Raw genomic sequence first — 20,049 nt, 5'->3', positions numbered from 1 at the left:
GTTTTTTTAACGGCTAAGGGAGATGCTGGAGAACACCTGCTTTAAATTTTCCAGGCTAAAATTATCGCAGCTGTGCTTTATGGCAAAGTCACCAATTCATCCCCGTGCTGGCATGGACCCAGGGTTTCGGGGGAAAATTCATAGCCCTGACTAGCACTGATCCTTTGGTTTGCTGCTGTGTACAGGTGTGGCGTGTCACTCCGGCTCACCTTTCTCTCCCCATCCTCTGCCCCCATGACCTCCAGGAGTTCACACTGGCCTTTATTGAACTGTGATCCATTCCGTTCATCGGGAATCCTGCCTGGCCCTGGCTTTCTGTCCTGGGATGACCTGTCTTACTTTACTGATATGCATACATACATTTATACTTGACCTCTCTTAGTCCCTATAGTCCAGGTCTAATCTGCAGTCACTTAAGGAAAGTCTTTCTTTTTTTTTTTTGCGGTACGCGGGCCTCTCACTGTTGTGGCCTCTCCCGTTGCGGAGCACAGGCTCCGGACGCGCAGGCTCAGCGGCCATGGCTCACGGGCCCAGCCGCTCCGCGGCATGTGGGACCCTCCCGGACCGGGGCACGAACCCGCGTCCCCTGCATCGGCAGGTGGACTCTCAACCACTGCGCCACCAGGGAAGCCCAAGGAAAGTCTTTCTACCACAAATGGAGGGCAGGTGGATCCAGATTGTCACCTTCCAGATTCTAGAACCAGGATCCGAACCTCAGAACCTGGATTTTAGGCCAAGACTTGGATTATTGTATTTCTGATCTGGAAGGAACCCTTGAGATGCCCTCCAGTGGGTGGCAAACTTTACTCCCCAGGTCCCATCCCCATTCAGCCAGAGCAGCTCTCTGCACCATGGGGTAGGGGTGTGAGTCAGTTTTCTTTGAAAACAGTGTCTCACTGTTCAAAAGTTAGAAAGCCTTAGACTAACCTCCTCATTTCACAGATGTGAAGAGTGAAGCCCAAAGAATTCAGGAGCTGTGCCCAGGGTCACACAAGTAACCAGTCACGCCCCCATCCCATAATCCTGCCACAATCCAGACTGACCTCTGGTCCTGGGGTCAGGACTCTCATCCATCCTTAGGGTGAGGGAAAGGTCAGTGCACGGAAGCTGGACCCTGGGGGCTTCCCTGCCGCCTCCCTGTCCTGGTGGATCCCACCAGGGAGGCCGAGGGAGCAGAATCTGGCCCAGTTTGTGGGGACTCACGTGGAGGAGAGAGGCCAGCCCCGAGGAGGCTGGGGCTTCCTCTGTCCAGACGGTAATTAATGGGCAGCCAGCCCTGTGCAGCCCTGCAGTGCAGCCTTTGCGGCCAGCCCTGCCGCCAGGGAGGGTGAGAGCGTGGGAATCCTTTGTCATGCAGATCCTGCTGCCTGCCCGTTGGCCACCCTGGGATTTTTTTCTTTTTCTTTTTCCTGTTATATAGGGCTGACCCCATGGCTAGGCAGTTAAAAAAAAAAGAAAGTTATCTGACAATAGATCAATACCTAATTAAAGCCAGAGGGAAAGCATGAAAGGGGAGAAGAAAGATTTATAGTTGCCCTGGGAGGGGAGAAGGACTTGGGTGTCCTTAGTTCATGATGGTTTGTATTTTCCTGAGAGATGACATTCCCCTTGAGACTAAGAATCTGTTGTGGGGATCTCTTCCTCCAAGGATCTCAGTGAGACAAGAAGCCTTGAGAGTGGTCTGGGGGTGACGGCAAGCCAGGGAGAAGGCACATGACGTTGCAGGGGCCTCTCCACGCCCAGGGTGTCAGGCACTCTGGTTCCCGGGCCGGGCCTTGCCTCCTGCTAAGTAGTGAACCCTCCACCCCTGTAGGGCCTGCAGAATTTGGCCTTCTGCCTGTCCCTCTTCTCTCCACCCAGGCAGCAGCTAATTGGCTCCTGAGCCTGCGGGCCTTTTCCAGTGGTGATTTCTGCACACTCACCCAGGCCAGCCACCTCTCATCCTCTGAGCCCTGGGTTCTAACTCCCAGTTATTTTTAGTCTCCTGTGTCCTTCCCTGAAAGCCAAAGCATTGATCACACTTAAATGAGACCAGAACAACACATTTCCCATCTTCTTCTCTGCCCAGCTTCCCTCCCAGGATGAAAGTTTATCATCCCCCAGACCAAGAGTCTCTACCATTCCTTTCCCCCAGAGGGTATGACATCATCTTTCTCTCTTCCCCGGGACTTCTCAAGGACGTTTTTCCTCCAAAGAAGCCCCGCTCTGGAGATCCTGTTGGCCTGTTGTCATTTCACTTGGTTGGAGGTGATGCTAGGCAGGTTTTTGGATGCTGTTGAGGGGAGCGAGGGTAGAGGGTGGAGGTTGACCTCTGACCCATTTTGGGGAGTGACTGCTAGAGAGGCCGAGAGCACACATGTGTCAGGCAGACCTGGACTCATATCCTGGCTCCAGCCCTTCCTACCAGGTGACTCTGGGCTCAGCCTCATCTCTGCAGTGAGGCTACTAGAGCCTGCCTCAGAGGGTGGTCTTGAGGGTCAAAAGGAAGGATGTCTGTAAAATGCTTGGCCGGTGTCTGACACACAGTGCCCCATAAGGGGCGGCTGTTTCTGCAAGAACTACTGCTACTATTTTTGTCGTTGCTCAGAACCCTGAGATAGCACAAGGGGAGGCTGGATTGCCAGGCAAGATGATCTGGGTGGCAGAGTTCTACTTTGGGCAAGTCACTTCTCTCCTTGAGACTTTGCTTCCCAGCTGCAAAAGGAGAAGTTTGAACCGAATGGTTCTTTCAGCCATAAATGAATCTTCTAGGAAGCTCCGAGGTGACATGCGATCAAGGGAGGAAGAGAGCGAGCCTCTTGCTCTGGGGTCTCATCCCCGAGGCTGCAGCATCCGAGGGCCTGGGACTGGGGTGGGGAGCCGACTCCAGCATCCTTGAGTTCTCCATCTCTCTCTGTACCAGGGTCCTTGGCGGTGTCTGTGGCCGACATGACCGCACCAGTGGTGGGCTCCTCTGGAGGGGTGTATGCGCTTGTCTCTGCCCATCTGGCCAACATCGTGATGGTGAGCACCCCCTGTCCCAGCAGCCCTCTCTTGGCCTCCCCTCTGCTGTCACTGGGCCTGGCGTTAATCTGTTGGAGCTGGGTTTTAGATCCTCCTTCACGCTCCAGCCCGGGCTTGGCAAGCACCAGGTGGCCTTGGCCAGTAGCTGAGTTTAAGGACACTCCTCGCCCTCTGCCGGGATACTTCCAGTGGGACCCTTCCATATATGATTCATATTTTCTCCAGCCATGGCTCTGCCCATCTTCCTATTCCAACTGTTTGCTACTCAGTGACTTTAAAAAGTTTAAATCCTTGACCACTAGCATGCGTTGTAATTGTAACTTGTTGTTTGTCATTGGCTGTTAAAAGTAAGGGGATCTTAGGGACTTCCCTGGTGGTGCAGTGGTTAAGAATCCGCCTGCCAATGCAGGGGACACGGGTCTGAGCCCGGGTCCGGGAAGATCCCACATGCCTCAGAGCAACTAAGCCCGTGAGCCACAACTACTGAGCCTGCATGCCACAACTACTGAAGCCCGTGCGCCAAGAGCCCATGCTCCACAACAAGAGAAGCCACAGCAATGAGAAGCCCGCGCACCGCAACGAAGGGTAACCCCCACTCACCACAACTAGAGAAAGCCCGCTTGCAGCAACAAAGACCCAACGCAGCCAAAAATTTAAAAAAAAAAGTAAAGGGATCTTAGAGATGATCTCATCAAAAGTCCCAAACAGGAAAGAAGGCTCTGAGAGGTTAAGTGATTTGTCCAAAGCCACAATCAAATCTGTGGCAAAATGGGGACTTGAACCCACATCTCCTGGCAGTCATTCTAGTGTCGCTCTCCTCCACCAGCCCTTCAAAGCGACTGGACGCCGTCATTCCATTTCTCATGCTCTTCCTTGCCTTTTCCCGAAAAGCAATCTAGTGTAACTCGCTAAGAGCAGGAGCTGTTATTCCTCCTAGATCTGAATCCCAGCTACCCACTTCCTAAAGAGTGACCTTGGGCAAATGACTTTACTGCTTTGTGCCTCAGTGTCTACATCTGTGAAATGGGATGAGATGGGATCAATGACATAAAGTGAAAATAGCCACTCAGTATAAGTGTGAACTTAATTCCTGACTCCCCACAGAAGAGGCCGGGGTAGACTCAGAATAGAGACAGGATCTTCAAGGCAAGCAATTGGAAGCCACCTGATAGCCTCAGAGGAGGTCAAGACGGCTTCCTTGTTTTAGAAGCTGTCTGAAGTTTGGAGGCTGAAAGAGGAGTCACTGGCAGTGCTTGGCTCACCCTGTCTGATGCCCCCACTTGCCCAGGAGCCTCCAGGCAGAGCCCAGATCTTACTCATCTTTTCCCCAGTGTCTGGAATAGGGCTGGACACATGGCAGAGGGTGCCCACTAAACTGGGGGGAAGGAGGGAGAGAAGGGCCGGAGGGAGGGCAGGAGGGACTGTCAGGAAAGGAGTAGCTTCTCTTTGGGGTCTTCTTGCTCTCGCCTCTCTCCTCCATCACTGTCGTCACCCACGTGGCAGATGTGTGAATGCTCAGTGACAGCAGTTTATGGAGGTCTTGGAAACACGAGTCTTAACCACTGGACCTCCAGGGAAGTCCCACCCCCATTTCTTCATTATTATGGCCACTGTCACCTAGCCTGCTCCTCAGCACCATCCCCTTTCTTTGCACCAAAGTCCCCTTTGTACACTGAGAGAGAAAGAGAGCTACAGCAGGGGCGGGTGGGTGTGTGACAGTGTGTTTACACACGGCGTGCTTGGCTTGGTCTGCTAAACACCTGGGAGCCCAGGGCCGCCTCACATGGCTCTTTAAATGGGTCATTCTGTATCAGTGCCACAGCTTTCCCCAGATACAGCTTTTCCTCTGAATTCTGCTTCTGCCACTCCCCCCTCCCCCTGCCCCAATTCCTTTCTGCAGGGGGAGGAAAGGCCACCCTCCCCTTCCCCTTCCCCCCAAGGTGCATCTGTGTATGAAGGGGATGAGCCAGCACAACTAAGAAAGAAGAGGCAAACAGGACTTCATAACGATGACCTTTTCCACCCCTTCCCACCGCCTGGGAAGCAGCCCCAATGCCCCAGAAGTTCCTGTGGTGAGGGCAGACCACCTCTAGGACCCGGACCGAGGGCTGGGGCATGGGGTTGAGGAGGGGGGTGTGAGAGCAGTTTTCTTCCAGTTTATGTTTCTTTCTGCAAGTAGCCTGTGGCTGTGCAGATGAGCTGTCCCACCCAAGAGCCCAGCGGTCTTACAGAAGGACGTGGCTTTCCCTGACCAACGGGGAGCTTTGGGGTCCCCTGGAGTGTGACATAAGGTAGCCTTTCCCTTAGAAAGTTGTGTGGTGCTTATTGGACAGTGAAAAACACTCACTTCCTCCTTAGGTCAGTTTCCTTTCATCAAGAGGCTGCCTTTACCCAAGCTAGCTCAGTGCCCAGCAATTCAGAGATACATTAGGACACACCATGTGAAATTGCCATTTCTGTGGATCAGAAGCATTGAAGCATTGGCAATTTCATGTGGTTCAGCCTAATAGATAGACTATCGATTTGTTTTTTCCCAGAATGTTAGCAAATGTATGGGGAGAGTTTTTTTTTTTAATTTTTATTTTATATTGGAGTATAGTTGATTTACAGTGTTGTATTAGTTTCAGGAGTACAGCAGGGACTTCCCTGGCTGTCCAGTGGTTAAGACTCTGCACTTCCACTGCAGGGGCCAGGGGTTCGATCCCTGCTCGGGAAACGAAGATCCCACATTCCACTCGGCCAAAACAAAAAAAAGAGTATATAGCAAAGTGACTTAGTTATACATATACATATATCTATTCTTTTTCAGTTTCTTTTCCCATATAGGTTATTACAAAATATTGAGTAGAGTTCTCTGTGCTATACAGTAGGTCCCTGTTCATTATCTATTTTATATATAGTAGTGTGTATGTTTAGACTATTGATTTTTTTTTTTTTTTTTTTTTTTGTGGTACGCGGGCCTCTCACTGCCGTGGCCTCCCCCACTGTAGAGCACAGGCTCCGGACACACAGGCTCAGCGGCCATGGCTCACGGGCCCAGCCGCTCCGCGGCATGTGGGATCTTCCCGGACCGGGGCACGAACCCGTGTCCCCTGCATCGGCAGGCGGACTCTCAGCCACTGCGCCACCAGGGAAGCCCTAGACTATTGATTTTTAATTCCAAAATGAAGACTTGTCTGTGTGTCCCAATAAAGCACCTCATCAGAACAAAAAGGAAAAAGAACATGCACTTGACATCCAGGAAATCTGGATTTGAGGACTGGTATCACCATTTTGATAGCTGTGAGTCCCTTAACTTCTCAGGGACTCTGTTCTGTCATCTGTAATCCCTTCTTCACAAGGTAGTTGTGAGAAAGACATGAAAAAATTGAATGTGAAAATGGTTTTCATGTGACAAATCACCAGACAGCTGGGAGACCCTGTATGTATATGTGTGTATTTATATATATATATATATATATTTTTGGCGGTACGCGGGCCTCTCACTGTTGTGGCCTCTCCCGTTGCTGAGCACAGGCTCCGGACGCGCAGGCTCAGTGGCCATGGCTCACGTGCCCAGCCACTCTGCGGCATGTGGGATCTTCCCGGACCGGGGCACGAACCCGTGTCCCCTGCATCGGCAGGCGGACTCTCAACCACTGCGCCACCAGGGGAAGCCCTATATATTTTTATACATATAATTCTTTATCTTTATAAATTCCACCTGATATCTGTACAGAGAATAATCTGAAAATGCGTCCTTTATGCTTCAGATACATAACAGAAAAATGTTGAACACTTCTGTTCTCAGGACTCTGTTTAAGTGAGAGATTCTGCCTTAAATTAAAGTATGTCTTATTTTTCATAAAAGACACTCTGAGTTTCAAAACGCTTGTTTACATCAAGGGAATAAATCTAAAAAATATTTCAGCAAATGATCTGGATGGCATTAAAGACCTGTAATCAAGACTTCTTATTTTAAATTCTAGCAGTATAAAGGCACACATAATTGAATAATTTATTAATTGCCTTTTGCTGGGGCCCATAGGATAGAGTTTCATTTTTATTTATTTTTAATTTTTAAAAATTTATTTATTTTATTTTATTATTTATTTTTGGCTGCATTGGATCTTTGTTGCTGCGCGCGGGCTTTCTCTAGTTGCGGCGAGCGGGGGCTACTCTTCGTTGTGGTGCGCAGGCTTCTCATTGTGGTGGCTTCTTTTGTTGTGGAGCACGGGCTCTAGGCTCGTGGGCTTCAGTAGTTGCGGCACACGGGCTCAGTAGTTGTGGCTTGCAGACTCTAAAGTGCAGGCTCAGTAGTTGTAGCGCACGGGCTTAGTTGCTCCGTGGCATGTGGGATCTTCCCAGACCAGGGCTCAAACCCGTGTCCCCTGCATTGGCAGGCGGATTCTTAACCACTGCGCCACCAGGGTAGCCCTCATTTTTAAATATACAAGATATTTTCTTTAACTTTGCCCCATCTGATAGATGTTTTTCTAAAACATTTGAGATCTAAATTTTTGCTATTGGAACCATACTGTCAAAGCACAAGGAAAGGTTGTTGTCGAAAAGTCACAGAAGATTTCTGTTATAAGGTTCATTTTATTAAGTAAAAATCCTTCTGTAGGATTTTTACTTAATAAAATGTAATTTTATCTGTGTCGTGCTTTCTTTTTTATCTGTGTCATGCTTTCCTTGTTTCCTGTGTTGGGTTTTCTTGAAGTGATTTGACAAGAAATTGTTTCCACTGGGGTTATGTAAAGCCGTCTGGGAACAGAACCTCTCCTGGGTTTCAGCCTCTGAGCTCTTGACTGACTGGGTGAGCAAGATGCCTAGGGGACTGGTTACTGCCTTGTTTGTCGTTGGTGAGTTACCATCTCACCCTGTGAGGCTCTGGTAGAGAATGAAATTAAAGGACCTGAAAAAAGTTTATATTCCCCAGGGGCCTGCAGGCTTTTCAACATTTATAGCAGCAGCAGCGCTGGCTCTGTGTGAGATTTTTTTCCTTCTCTCCTGTTGTTTCACTGTGCTTATTTTATTGGAGGGAATAGTGGGGAGGAGGGGGGGAGATGAGGCAGCTGGTGGAAAGGAGTGACTTTCTAGTTTAACCCCTCAGCTGCTGGGAGGCTGCTCATTTACTGATGTTTGCTCAGCTCTGGGGGCAGCCAGCATGGACAGACAGAATGTGACCCTGCCTTGGAAGTGTGGGCGGACAGAGCCCTGGACTGGGAACCCTGTCAAGCTCGACATTAACTCACTGTGACCTTGTACTTGCCCTCCTGGACCCTCAAGTGCAGATCAGAGTGGGATGACTAGATCAGCTTGGCAAACTTCAGAGCCTTCCAGGGCTTGACAGGTATGGTAGATGAAGCTGGTCCTGGGAGCCATGCTGCAAAACTGGAGCTCCCCGGCCTCCTCCAAGGTCATTGAGAGTCTGAAGCTTCTTTTAAAAAAATTTTTTTTTATACAATTTTTAAAGGTTACTTTCCATTTACAGTTATAACAAAATATCGGCTATATTATGCAATACATCCTTGAGCCTGTCTTACCCCCTAATAGTTTGTACCTTCCACTCCCCCATCCCTATGTTTCCCCTCCCCCCTCACTGGTAACCACTCATTAGTCCTCTGTGTTATATTCACTAGTCTGTTGAATTTTTTTAGATTCCACATGTAGGTGATATCGTACAGTATTTGTCTTTCTCTGTCTGACTTAGCAGAGATTCTGAAGTTTTGAAGCCGCTCTGCAGGGCAAACTCACCATCTTTGCCCCAGGTCCAGATCCTATCAGGCACTTAGATGACTCTTACCACGTGCCAGTGTTCTTCTTTACACATATTAATTCATTTCACCTTCGCAACAAACCATGAGGTGGGTAATGAGTTAGGTACTGTTGTTATCTCAGATGTACAAATGAGGACATTAGAAAAAAGGAATTCTGAGCCACCACACCAGTGGTCTTGCCAGACCAAAAATGCAGACAGTGCTTTTTTAGACAAATCCCAGATAGGGCCCAGAGGGACCTGGACCTCAGCTGAAGGAGAGAGCGGCCAATACATTCTAGACTGAACTCTGCCCAATACTGTCACTCAGAACACAGTGTCTCCATGAATTTGACTACCTCTGTAGTCTGTACCTCGTACAAGTGGAATCAAACACTATTTGTCTTTTTGTGAGTGGCTTATTTCACTTAGCGTAATGTCTTCAAGTTTCATTCAAGTTGTAGCATGTGTCTTAATTTCCTTCCTTTTGAAGGCTGAGTACTATTCCATTGTGTGGATACACCACCTTCTGTTTCTATATTCATCCATCCATGGACACTTGGCTGGCTTCCACTTTTTTGGCTGTTGTGAATAACACTGCTGTGAACATGGGTGTCACATTTAAGGGAGAATGACAACCCATGGGTGGACCTCACAGGGAGACAAAGCCTGCCTGGACAATAGCAGGAAGAACTTTTCAGTGAGTGGAGCCCCTTCACGGGGCTGCTTCAGGAGGTGGTGAGTTCCCGGTCACAGGGGCTGGAGGGCCATTTTGTCAGCTTCTTGGCAGGGGTGTCCCTTTGGGTGGAGATGGCCCATCAGGTGACTCCCAAGGACCCTCCCATCCTTGGGCCTCATCTTGGAGAGTTGCTGAGGGGCCACCGACCTTCGGCCAAATGAGCTAGCTTGGGTTAGGTGGCCAGATCCGGTGGAGGGCACCAACTCCCGTTTTGTTGCCTGTCTCCCAGCGAGGGTCCCCTGGGGGCAGATGCCAGCAGGTGACAGCGTTGTCCTGCCGTCTGCTCCTTTAGCACAGAACATGTCAGCAAGCAGAAATTCGACTCCCCCACCTAAAGAGGGGCCGTGTGTCACTCACCTCGCCTTTTGTGAGGTTCAGGTCATTGAGGAATAATAGGGAATAACAGGGAGGCAAAGGGCAAGAAGCCGAATGTGGCAGGATTTCTCTGTCTTTTGACAGCTTCCCGGCATCCTGCTTGGTCCAGTGAAGCTTCCATAGACATTATTGTACATGCCAGTGTTCAGGGCCTCTGTCAAGTTTCACGCATGGGTCCCCCAATGTCAAAGGAGTTCAAGACGTGCCCCTGAGCTGGGCCTGGGCCAGGCAGCAGAAACAGGGGAGGTGGGTGGGAGGGAACAGAAGCCCTCGCTGTCCCCACTTGCCTCCTACCCTAGGACTGATGTGTTCCAGGAAGATTCCAGGCTCGTTTCTGCTTCTGGGTAAATGGAATTGAGCTTTGAAAGCGCTGCAGGAGTGCCCCTCAAAGGAGCCCTGTGGCGCAGTCTTTTGTAAATTGAACAGTCCTTTTGTAAAGTGAGTAATTGTACTCTGATTATCTGCTTTGGAGGTTCAGAGTTTCAGAGCTTCTCAGGGGAAAGAGGGATTTGTCTGAAGGCAATCTGGCCCACCCCATTTCCAATGCCTGATTCTCTTGAGCATCCCCTCTGAGTGATGCGAAGCCCCCATTGAACCCCTCGACGATGGGAAACTCACCATCCCAGGGATAACTTCATCTTTGTTTGGACAGCTCAGCTTATTAGAAATGAAAGCTTATCCTGAGCTTAAAAAAAAAATCTCTGAAGTTTTCATCCATTGAGTCTTCCGCTTACAGGTTACACTGAATATGCCCTTTCCTGCGTTGACTCACTTCATACTTGACGGCAGTGAACTTGACCCCTGAGTCGTCTCCTCATTCGCTCCTCAGATGGAGGATTTTGAGTTCTTTTATCATCCTGATGGCTCTGCTTTAACTTGGCTTGCTTTGCTGTCCTGCATCCCCTTGCAACCGTGGGACCCAGCAGTTGAGGCAACCGTCAAGACATCTGTGTGAGGGAAACAAGGACTGTCATCTCCCAGGATCTAGATTCTCTTCCTCTGTTCGTGCAGCTTGAGAGCTTTTATGACGCTAATAAACTTACCATTGCCTGAAATCTCAAAGCCATGCTGGTGTGATCTGGGACAAAACCACAACCGGCTCATTCAGGATTTAATGGAGATGATTTTTTTAAATGTCAGATTTTCCTAAGCGGGTTACCTCTGCAGAGGAGTGGTCTGATCTGGAACTAATGGAACTCTCTCTCCTTTTTCCCTAGAACTGGTCAGGCATGAAGTGTCAATTCAAGCTGCTTCGGATGGCTGTGGCCTTGATCTGTAGTAAGTTCTGACGGGGCAGGCTGGGGGAGGGGAGCCCTGTACTGGGCCTGGGGGATGTAGAGACGGCACGGTCCCTGCCCTTCTGGGACTTGTGGTCAAAAAGAAAAGGGAGACGTGTCCACAATGTGCAACACAGTGGGGATGTTACGAGAGGGTCTGGCCTACGATGCTGCTACCTAACCTTTCTTCAACTTTTCACTGATGTATAATCTGCAAACGGGAAAGGGCATGCAGGATTAGTGTCCAGCTCAATGGTCAGATCAAGAAGAATAACCTTTTTTGGCTTTTATTTATTTCAAAAAAATTTCTGGTTTTAGTATTTTTATTTAAAAAGATGTTTTTCCTTCCAGCTTTATTGAGATATAATTGACATACAGCCCTGTGTAAGTTTCAGGTGTACAGCACGATGATTTGACTTACATACATCATGAAATGATTAGTACAGTCAGTTTAGCGAACATCCGTCATCTCATACAGATAAAGAATTAAAGAAATGGAAACAAATATTTTTTCCTTGTGAGAAAAATCACTTCTTAACCTTTTGGGTCATAGAGTTGATCCTTTGAGATCTCCTTGGAAGCTCAGGATTCCTTTCCAGAAAAGTGCCTGGATGCACGCGCGCGCGCGCACACACACACACACACACACACACACACACATACACACACTCTAAAACTCGCAGTTCAGCAGGTTCACAGACTAGCTAATCCATGAACCCCCGTGAACGGGTGCCATGGGGGCCTTAGTTGGGAGAAGTCAGTCTACCTGCATTTTGAGTGTGAAAGACAGGCAGGTGTTTGCCAGATAGACAGGATGCAAGAGGACACTTCAGGTGCAGCAGGAACAAAGACACGGGTGGGTGAAGGGTCATGGCTGGCAAGTCAGTTAACAAAACTGCCCCAGGAGGTTCAGGACTGTGTGTGATTATGTAAGAGGTCATTGGAGTCAGATCATGGAGGGATTTAAATGCAAAGAGAAAAATTGGGCTTCATTTTGAATGTACTGGGAGGCCACTGGAGGCCTTTAAACAAGAGAGATACTGACAGTTTTGAGTTTGCAGTCACTCATCAGGCTGCAGGATGAAGAGGATGTTGAGTGAGGGGGATGAGACCAGAGGCCAAGAGGCTCATTGTGAGATGGGAAAAGATGAGTCTGAACAGAGGAGAGAAGAGGGACACACAGACTCTCATTCAGTCCCCAGAACATGGCTGTGAAGAGTGGGTTATTGTCAGGCTTAATTTACAGGCTCAGAGCGTGCAGTTCCTTGCCTGGGGTCACCCGCCCTAGAGGTGGTAGAGCCAGTGTTCAGAGCCAGCCTGTGTCATCTCTAATGCCCCACCCTTTAGCCAGGCTGGGCAGGAGCTCCTGGACTGTCTGTGCCTGGGTCAGCTACCTGCTGTGTGGGGAGGAGGAAGACTGAGCCAGAAGAAAGGAGCAGGGGCCTGGGTGGTTTCCACTTAAATCCACTTTTACATCCCTTGTACCCCCGGCGTTCAGGGCCCTCTGGTCTCCGTTTCCTGGATGGGGTTGGAGGATCTCTAATCCCAGAGAGGAACTTCCAGCCCTAAAACTCACAGAATCTTTGAGCCGGGGCCATGGTGGGCCGTGGGTGGGGGGGGCAGTGGGCTGGGAGCAGTTGGGGAGCATAGCCTCCAGTTTGCTCAAACTGAGTTTGTCTGTTTGCAAGGAAAGGAACAGAATGATGTCTTGCTGTTTAGAAGAATCCAACTCCAAGCAGCATAAAAACTGAAATGTGGTTTTGGAGCTGGAACCAATGCCATTCAAACCTCGTTTGCGGACTGCAGGGCCTGTGAAGCAAAGGCAGGAAGATGCCCCAGGGCTTGGGGAGGCGTGTGGGAGGGCACTGTGGGCGTCCCTCGCCGCTCCTTTTCCGCCATCTATTGGCCACCCCTGGAGTTGCAGGGTCCAGGCCAGGAGGCTGGGCAATTCCCCTGGGGAAGGATCATCCCTCGAGGTGCTGGCATCTCTGGGACGGTTAGTGTGGAGAGAGGTGCCCTGGTTAATTAACTGGTAACGAATAAGTAGAAAATTCCCCTCAAAGGCTTTAGTCTGTCAAATGGGGATAAGAATCCCCACACTTGGTGTTTTTTGGGTGGTAGGTAATGAAATGGCACAATTTCCCAGCGCTTATCCTTTCAAGAGAGTACATCCCCATCGGACTGGCCAACCCAAGAAGTTCGTGCAAGAACGAGGGATTGGAGAGCGGGATGGGGGCGTTTTAGAATCCGTTAAGGTTAAATTCCAGCACTTTGTTGGGATTGTTTATTTCCATTCCTTCTTTGCCCTTCTTTCCCTTCATCCCTTCCTTCCAACCACAAAAGCACTGGTTCTGAGGGTTCTTTAAGGATTTTGAACTAGTACATGAAGACACTTTATAAAATGTAAAGGGCTAGCACGTATTGAGATTGTTATTAATGTCCCGGCCGTGCAGCCTGGTACCTAGAGGCTGAGACTTTATACAGATGGGGAAACTGAACCTGCAGGACTCACACCTGCAGGGGTGCAAGGGCCTTTGGGCTTCTGCACAGAGCTGTCCCCTCTGCCTGGAATGCTCTTCTTAGGGTCTTCTCTTGATATTCAAATGTCAGTCCTTTAGGAAGATCTGTCCTGATTCCCCAAACTAAAGAATCCCCCTCCTTAAATGTGGCCTTGATTTTAACTCACCTATTTTTTTCCCCATAGAAGTTCTTTTACTGAAATTATCTTACATACGTAACTATATGCTGGTCCATCTCCAGACCCTGTAAGCTCTAGGAGGACAGAGGTTTGTGTGTTATCTTCACGATTATATTTCCAGTGCACAGAGCAAACAGTGCTGGGCCTGATGGGTAGTGAATGCCTTAGTGGGTGGACGGCTGGATGAATGGATGGACTGCAAGGCTTCCTGCTCAGCCCCCGCCCTGTGGCCCTCCTGTGACTTCTCTGTGCTTCCTCCCCTTGCAGTGAGTATGGAGTTTGGGCGGGCCGTGTGGCTGCGATTCCACCCATCAGCCTATCCCCCGTGCCCTCACCCGAGCTTCGTGGCACACTTGGGTGGCGTGGCTGTAGGCATCACCCTGGGCGTGGTGATCCTGAGGAACTACGAGCAGAGGCTGCAGGACCAGTCGCTGTGGTGGATTTTTGTGGCCATGTACACCGTCTTTGTGCTGTTCGCTGTCTTCTGGAACATCTTTGCCTACACCCTGCTGGACTTAAAGCTGCCGCCGCCCCCCTAAGGGCCTGGAGGACCTTGGTCGGGGAGGGGAGGGAGAAGCAGTCGGGCAAGGAGCAGCCGTGTTCTTTTTCTCATCACCAGCTCAGTGAGGCCAGGGAGGCGAGGACAAGAGACGCTGGGCCGCTGTAATATTTGTGTTCCGATTTGAACAGAGTGGAGGCATTTTTCTGAAAGGCACCTGTTGGAGGGTTTGGATGTGGCTTCTGTAGTTTTTCTAGATTGTTCTGAAAACCTCGGGCCAGGGTGAAGGCCTGGGGTGAGATGAGAGTGGCCGTCCCCTCGGGCTGGGCGTGTCCCATGTGTACGGGGTCCCCTCCCTTGTCATAGACTGGGCACCAGCCTTCTCACTCATCGCCACCCTGAGACACCTAAGCGCGTAAGGAGGGCCTGAGTCTGTAGTAGCCAGGCAGGCCCTTGTCCAGCCCAGAGGTTACTGTGGGCCAGGAAGTGTTCCCTCCATAGCTGTTGGGTCTGGAGCTCTAGAGTGGAAGGGAGCCTGGTGGTGGAGGACATGTCAACTTTGGTCTGGGGGGCCCAGGGTGCCCTCCCATGCATGTCAGTGGGTGCTGGGATGTGGTCTCTAGTGCCTGGGGTGGGCAGAGGAGGCTGATTCTGTAACTCCAGGCCCCACCTTTGCCCTGCAGGTACCCAGCGAGAGGAACCCAAGTGGGAGGGAATAAACTTTGTTCCAAGTTCCCCCCCGAGGAAGGGTATCAACTTTGGGTGTCTCCTGGGCGCTGACATCTCACACCAGTGTCCCAGCATCCGTACCCTTATGTTCAGGGCCTTTTCCTCCCCTTCCACTGCCCTGACGCCCCAATGTGCCTGTCCTTTGTTTATAGAGCCAGTGTTCTGATACGTGTGTGCATGCGTGAGTGTGTGTGTGTGTGTGTGTGCGCGCGTGTGTGTGTGTGTGTGTGTGGTCTGGTGGGCGGATGCACGTGGGATGGGAAAGACAAAGTGAGGCCAGTTGGAGGCAGCAGAGGAGGCTGTGAGGGGCAGAGGGGGATGGGGCGGGAGTTTGCATGAGAGGAAGGAGGGTGCTGAGAGATGGGAAAAAGCTTGCCCCCTTCTTTCTTGCTTTCCTCAGAGAGGCTACTGGGCTTTCTTGCCTTTCTCAGAGAGGCTCCCGGGAGCCTCTCTGAGAATCATTGACCGTGGGAGACTTGCCGTGGTGGAGGGAGACCTCGGGCCTTTCCAGGCACCCTCAGGATGCTCAGGTTTTCCTCGCCTTTGCCAGTTCTGCTCCAATTCCCATCTAGAATAGACGCCCTATCTGAAAAGGTTCTGTTGGATCTCCCTTAGGAGCCTTGGGGGCGCAGGAGAGGCTGGAGCAGGAATGTTGAGGCCAAGTGCCCTTTTGAGTTGAGGGCACAGGAGGCTACATAAAAGGAACTCAATTCAGATGGAAAACTACTCCTGGAGAAGAACTGTAGGGTGCTTGGGTGAGTGTCAGAGGTGAGGGCAGCCCGTAGACTCAGATGCTCAGAGCTCGGAGGGAATACGGAGATGATCAAATCCATCCCCCCACCCATTACACAAGTGGCAAAACAAGGCTGAGGCAATGACCCCTGATAGAAGCTTGTGCCCACCCTGAGGGGAGGGTGTGGGGAGGATGGCGTTTGACAAACTACGCCATTCCCTTTATACCGCTCTGGGAACTCACAGCCACTGACAGCCCAGGAGGCTGCGTTCGTGCAGGAATGGGGCAGCCACATGCCTGTCAGAGCCCTTAAATATACCAAGGTCCAGAGTCAGCCAGGCCAAGCATTTGGGGGTCTTGGGCCACTGTGATCGCACGTAAATGGTCAGGGTCTTCCTAGCCAGGGACACCCCCAAGCCACGCCAAGCCCTTCCCTGGCTTTGCCCAACAATAGATGGTTCTGGTCCCCGCGTCTGGCTCCCGAGGTCCTGCTGCACTTGTGCCAACGCTGTGCTGAGGACTGCCAGCCCCAGGGTGGGGGATGAGCCTGGGTGTGGTTGAGCTGTGCCAGTCTGTGCCCTGCCAGCCACTCTCTGCCCTCCTGAGAGACAGGTGTAGCTGGAAGAGTCTGCTTCTTAGGAGACTCTGAGCTGGAATGGGGGCCAAGAGGCTCGGGTGAGGACGGAGCGGGGGGGGGGGGGCCTCAGCCCTGGGCTGCCGCCACTGCTAACCCTGAGTGGCGCTGTCCTTTCCTGGAGGGACAGAAGCTGCTGGTGCCCTGCTGCAAGGCAGGGGCTTCCCCTCCAGACCCTGGCACCTGAGAGCTCTGGGATGTGGGTGGAGGGGGCAGAGAGGGGCCTTCTTGTTTGGTGCGGCCTGGAGAGAGGCAAGAAGACTGTGAACCAGAAGAGTCTAGAAAGCCCTCAGAGAAGCACCCAGTTCCTTCAGAGTTTCAGATGGAAGCCTGTTACCGAGACGGACTGCCTGAGGCGGAGGGCCTGTCTCCCATCCGGTTAAGTCTGCCCTGCAAGGTCTGGGATGCGCCGAGGGAGCCTCCTCCACACCTCAGGCCTCCAGCCCCAGCTGCTGCCTGTCCAAAAACAGCCCTGAAGTTCTTTGCTGCGCTTAACGCCCACCTGCACCACCCCTCCCAACCATCGCTCCAAGCAAGACTGCCCAGTGATGACGGCAGCCACTCCACACCACTCAGGTCTCCAACCCAGGGCCGGGAGACAGCTGTCCGGTAAGAAGGCTTTACTTTTGGAGTCTGGCTTTTTCCCCCGGCAAGTCCCTCTGTTCCCGAGCTCCCAGCACCTGCCAGCAGCACGTCCCCGTCGTCCTCCGTCCTCCCTCCTCTAGTATGGCCACCTGGCCAGGGTGCTGGGAAGCAGAGGGTGGAGTGAATCTTCAGGCTGTGGAGGACAGTTGCCTTTCATCCGCAGGCTCCAGAGATTGAAAGCTGAGGTTCCCCAAACAGCAGCCCTAGACTCACTCCCTCCCTCCCTAAACGCAAGAGGAATCACGGAAACTGGGGAAAGGAAAACAAACCTTCGGAGGAGAAATTTCGTTTTAATGACACCATTCATCATTCATTTTTTAATTAGGAAAACTCCCTAATGAGACGCTTTTGACAGCTAATGGGATTCTCAACTTCCATGAGAATCATTCTTGCCCAGAGGATTGGGGGAGTTGCTGCTCGCCAAGCCTGGATCTTCTTTCCCCAGTGTCCAATTTAGTTTGCAAATAATGATGATTCCCGGGTGCAGTGGAAACCCTTTCCTGACATCACTCATGTTGCTCCCAGTGCTGGCTGGAAAGCTCTGAAACTCCTCTGCCTTAAAAAACTGCCCAACGCTGATCTTCCTCTGCCCAGGACTTGAGTAAGCGGAAACAAAAAACACAAGCTGCAATGTTTGTTTCTAAATATTTTTATATTGTGTATATTCTGTATATTTTTGTTGTAACATATTATTTGAGCACAGATTCCATTAAAGATTTTTTTTTTTCTTTAAGCCATTGGTTATTCAAGAAGTGACCTGAAGGGCTGGCATTGGACTCTATTTCATCTCAGTTTGGGTTAGGGAGGGGGAGAGTGTGGACAGCAGTGGGGGTGGGTCTACGATGTATGCGCTACAGATGGGGCATCCGTGCTTGGTGCTGGTGTTTCCTGCTCGGTGGTTCTTTTTTTTTTTTTAATATAAATTTATTTATTTGTTTATTTATTTTGGCTGCATTGGGTCTTCGTTGCTGCGCGCGGGCTTTCTCTAGTTGTGGCGAGCGGGGGCTACTCTTTGTTGCGGTGCGCGGGCTTCTCATTGTCGTGGCTTCTCTTGTTGCGGAGCACGGGCTCTGGGCGCCAGGGCTTCAGTAGCTGTGGCACGTGAGCTCAGTAGCTGTGGCTCACGGGCTTAGTTGCCCCGCGGCGTGTGGGATCCTCCCGGGCCAGGGCTCGAACACGCATCTCCTGCATTGACAGGTGGACTCTTAACCACTGCGCCACCAGGGAAGCCCGGCTTGGTGGTTCTTAACTTTTCTTGAATTACTGAGTTCTTTTGACTGGTTGATGAAAACACGATTTCTCTGCCCATAAAAATGCACAGATAGACAATTTTGCGTACGATTTGGGGGGAAAGGGCTGTGAATAAGGAAACTCATCCATAGTTTCAGGTCAAGAACCTCTGTGCCAGCTGTCCTGGTGGGTGCCCTGCCTTCCCCTTCCACTCTTACACGGTACCCCAATGAGAGCTTAATATTTTGACTATTATTATTGGAGGAATTGTCTTCAAAATATCCTAGGTACTTCCATTTTTACCCCAGTGACCTAGTCTTTAGGTCTTTCTAGAGGCTGTCAGTACCCTGATCTTGAGAAGCGATTAGGAATGTTCTCAGGGTAAAAGGGCATGGACAGTTCACATACAGAAGGGGAAAATAAGCGGAGCATTAAGCGTTAAGGTAGAGTCTGGTGCTTGGTAAGTTTAACAATCGAGTGGGCTTTGAATGGATGAAACCTGAGAAGGTGATCCGTTCTCACCAGTTTTTCTAAGCTGATGGCAGTGTATGTAGTTTTGACATTCATGACTTTCGCTGGAGGATTAAACTACCCTGTTAAACTCACTGTGGGAGTCGTTTCCCTTAAATGTTTTCACATCCGTTTCCTGTGTATCATTTACAAATATTTTTAAATGCTTTCTGGAATGGCAGAAGTCACCCCAGAACAAACTTGAGAGCAGGGTTCAGCCTAAAGGTCCAGGAACCCACTTCTGTCTGGAGTGTGGAGAACTGACTCTCCTAGAAGGAAAGTCTGGACCCTGTCAGCAGCCGTGTTCCCAGGACTCAGTTCCAGGTTCCGACACCCGAGGCAGTTAAAGGTAAGCTCCCTGGCAGCCAGAAGTCGTTCAGCCAGCTTTGGACTCGGCCTCTTATCACTTCCTTCTTCACTCTTCGGCTTCCTCCCTTCCTCCCTTCTACCATTAAGTAATGGGAAGATTCTTTCTTCCCATTCCTTAATGTTTACCGATAATGAGGTAATTATGAAGACCATTTACTGGGTACCTACTACGTGCCAGGGCACTGGGCGAGAGGCACTTTCAATCTTACTCTCATTTAATTGCACAGCTACTTGGTGTGAAGTGGGTATAAGTACACCCGTATTGACACATGAGGGGAAGGCTTAGAGAAGTTCAGTAACTTGCTAGTAGGATCACACCCAAGACTGCCTGGTTCCAAAGTTCGTGTTCTTAGCCTTCGGGTGTTTGTATAGAACTTTAAGGACAACTAAGTTTGTAGAAGCATCAGGGTGTTTGTTTAAAGAGCCAGTCTCATTGCCCTGGGCCTAGGGCCATCGGTCACAGCCGTGAGCCTTGGAACATTAACTCGGTGTTCACTTAACAGGATCTCCGTTTTGTCAGCCCTCCCAGAGGCAGGTCACAAGAAAATCAGCAGCTATCACCCCCTATCACCCCCAATTTCCAGAATCTAGCATTTATGCCAGCGCAGAGTGGTATGAAGTCCATGAGGCACATCTAAGAAGTTTAGCAGATATAGGACTGGAGCTGCCTTCTTAGACCTCCAAATGGAAAGACTTCATTGAAGCCAGTGGGGTTTCATTACTAAGAAGACACATGGTTAGGAAAATGTAGTCCTAGTAACTGAATCTCATTTCTGAGATGCCTGCAGGCTTTTCTGGCATCTGGTATAAGGGATCCTCTGGTAAAGGAGAGGCATTCTGTCATGGTTAATAATGAATGAGAGTGAAA

The 20,049-nt window shown here is 50.5% G+C and overlaps 1 protein-coding gene across 4 annotated transcripts in view; it reads left to right on the top strand.

The window, feature by feature from the left end:
- RHBDL3 (rhomboid like 3) overlaps positions 1-14,371 on the top strand; it is a gene marked incomplete at both ends in the record, with an annotated part of 42,561 nt that extends 28,190 nt beyond the window's left edge. For all 4 annotated transcript variants that reach the window (XM_082860046.1, XM_082860045.1, XM_082860044.1 and 1 more), the window contains 3 exons: positions 2,903-3,003; positions 11,075-11,135; positions 14,100-14,371. In XM_082860046.1, coding sequence (XP_082716172.1) covers positions 2,903-3,003; positions 11,075-11,135; positions 14,100-14,371 — 434 coding nt within the window. The remainder of the gene's footprint in view (positions 1-2,902; positions 3,004-11,074; positions 11,136-14,099) is intronic.
- Between the last annotated feature and the right edge of the window lie 5,678 nt (positions 14,372-20,049).

The sequence above is a fragment of the Leucopleurus acutus genome (genome assembly GCF_964270905.1).
Source record: "Leucopleurus acutus genome assembly, chromosome: 19".
Classification (NCBI taxonomy): Eukaryota; Metazoa; Chordata; class Mammalia; order Artiodactyla; family Delphinidae; genus Leucopleurus; species Leucopleurus acutus.
This window is presented reverse-complemented; position numbering and strand designations above follow the sequence as displayed.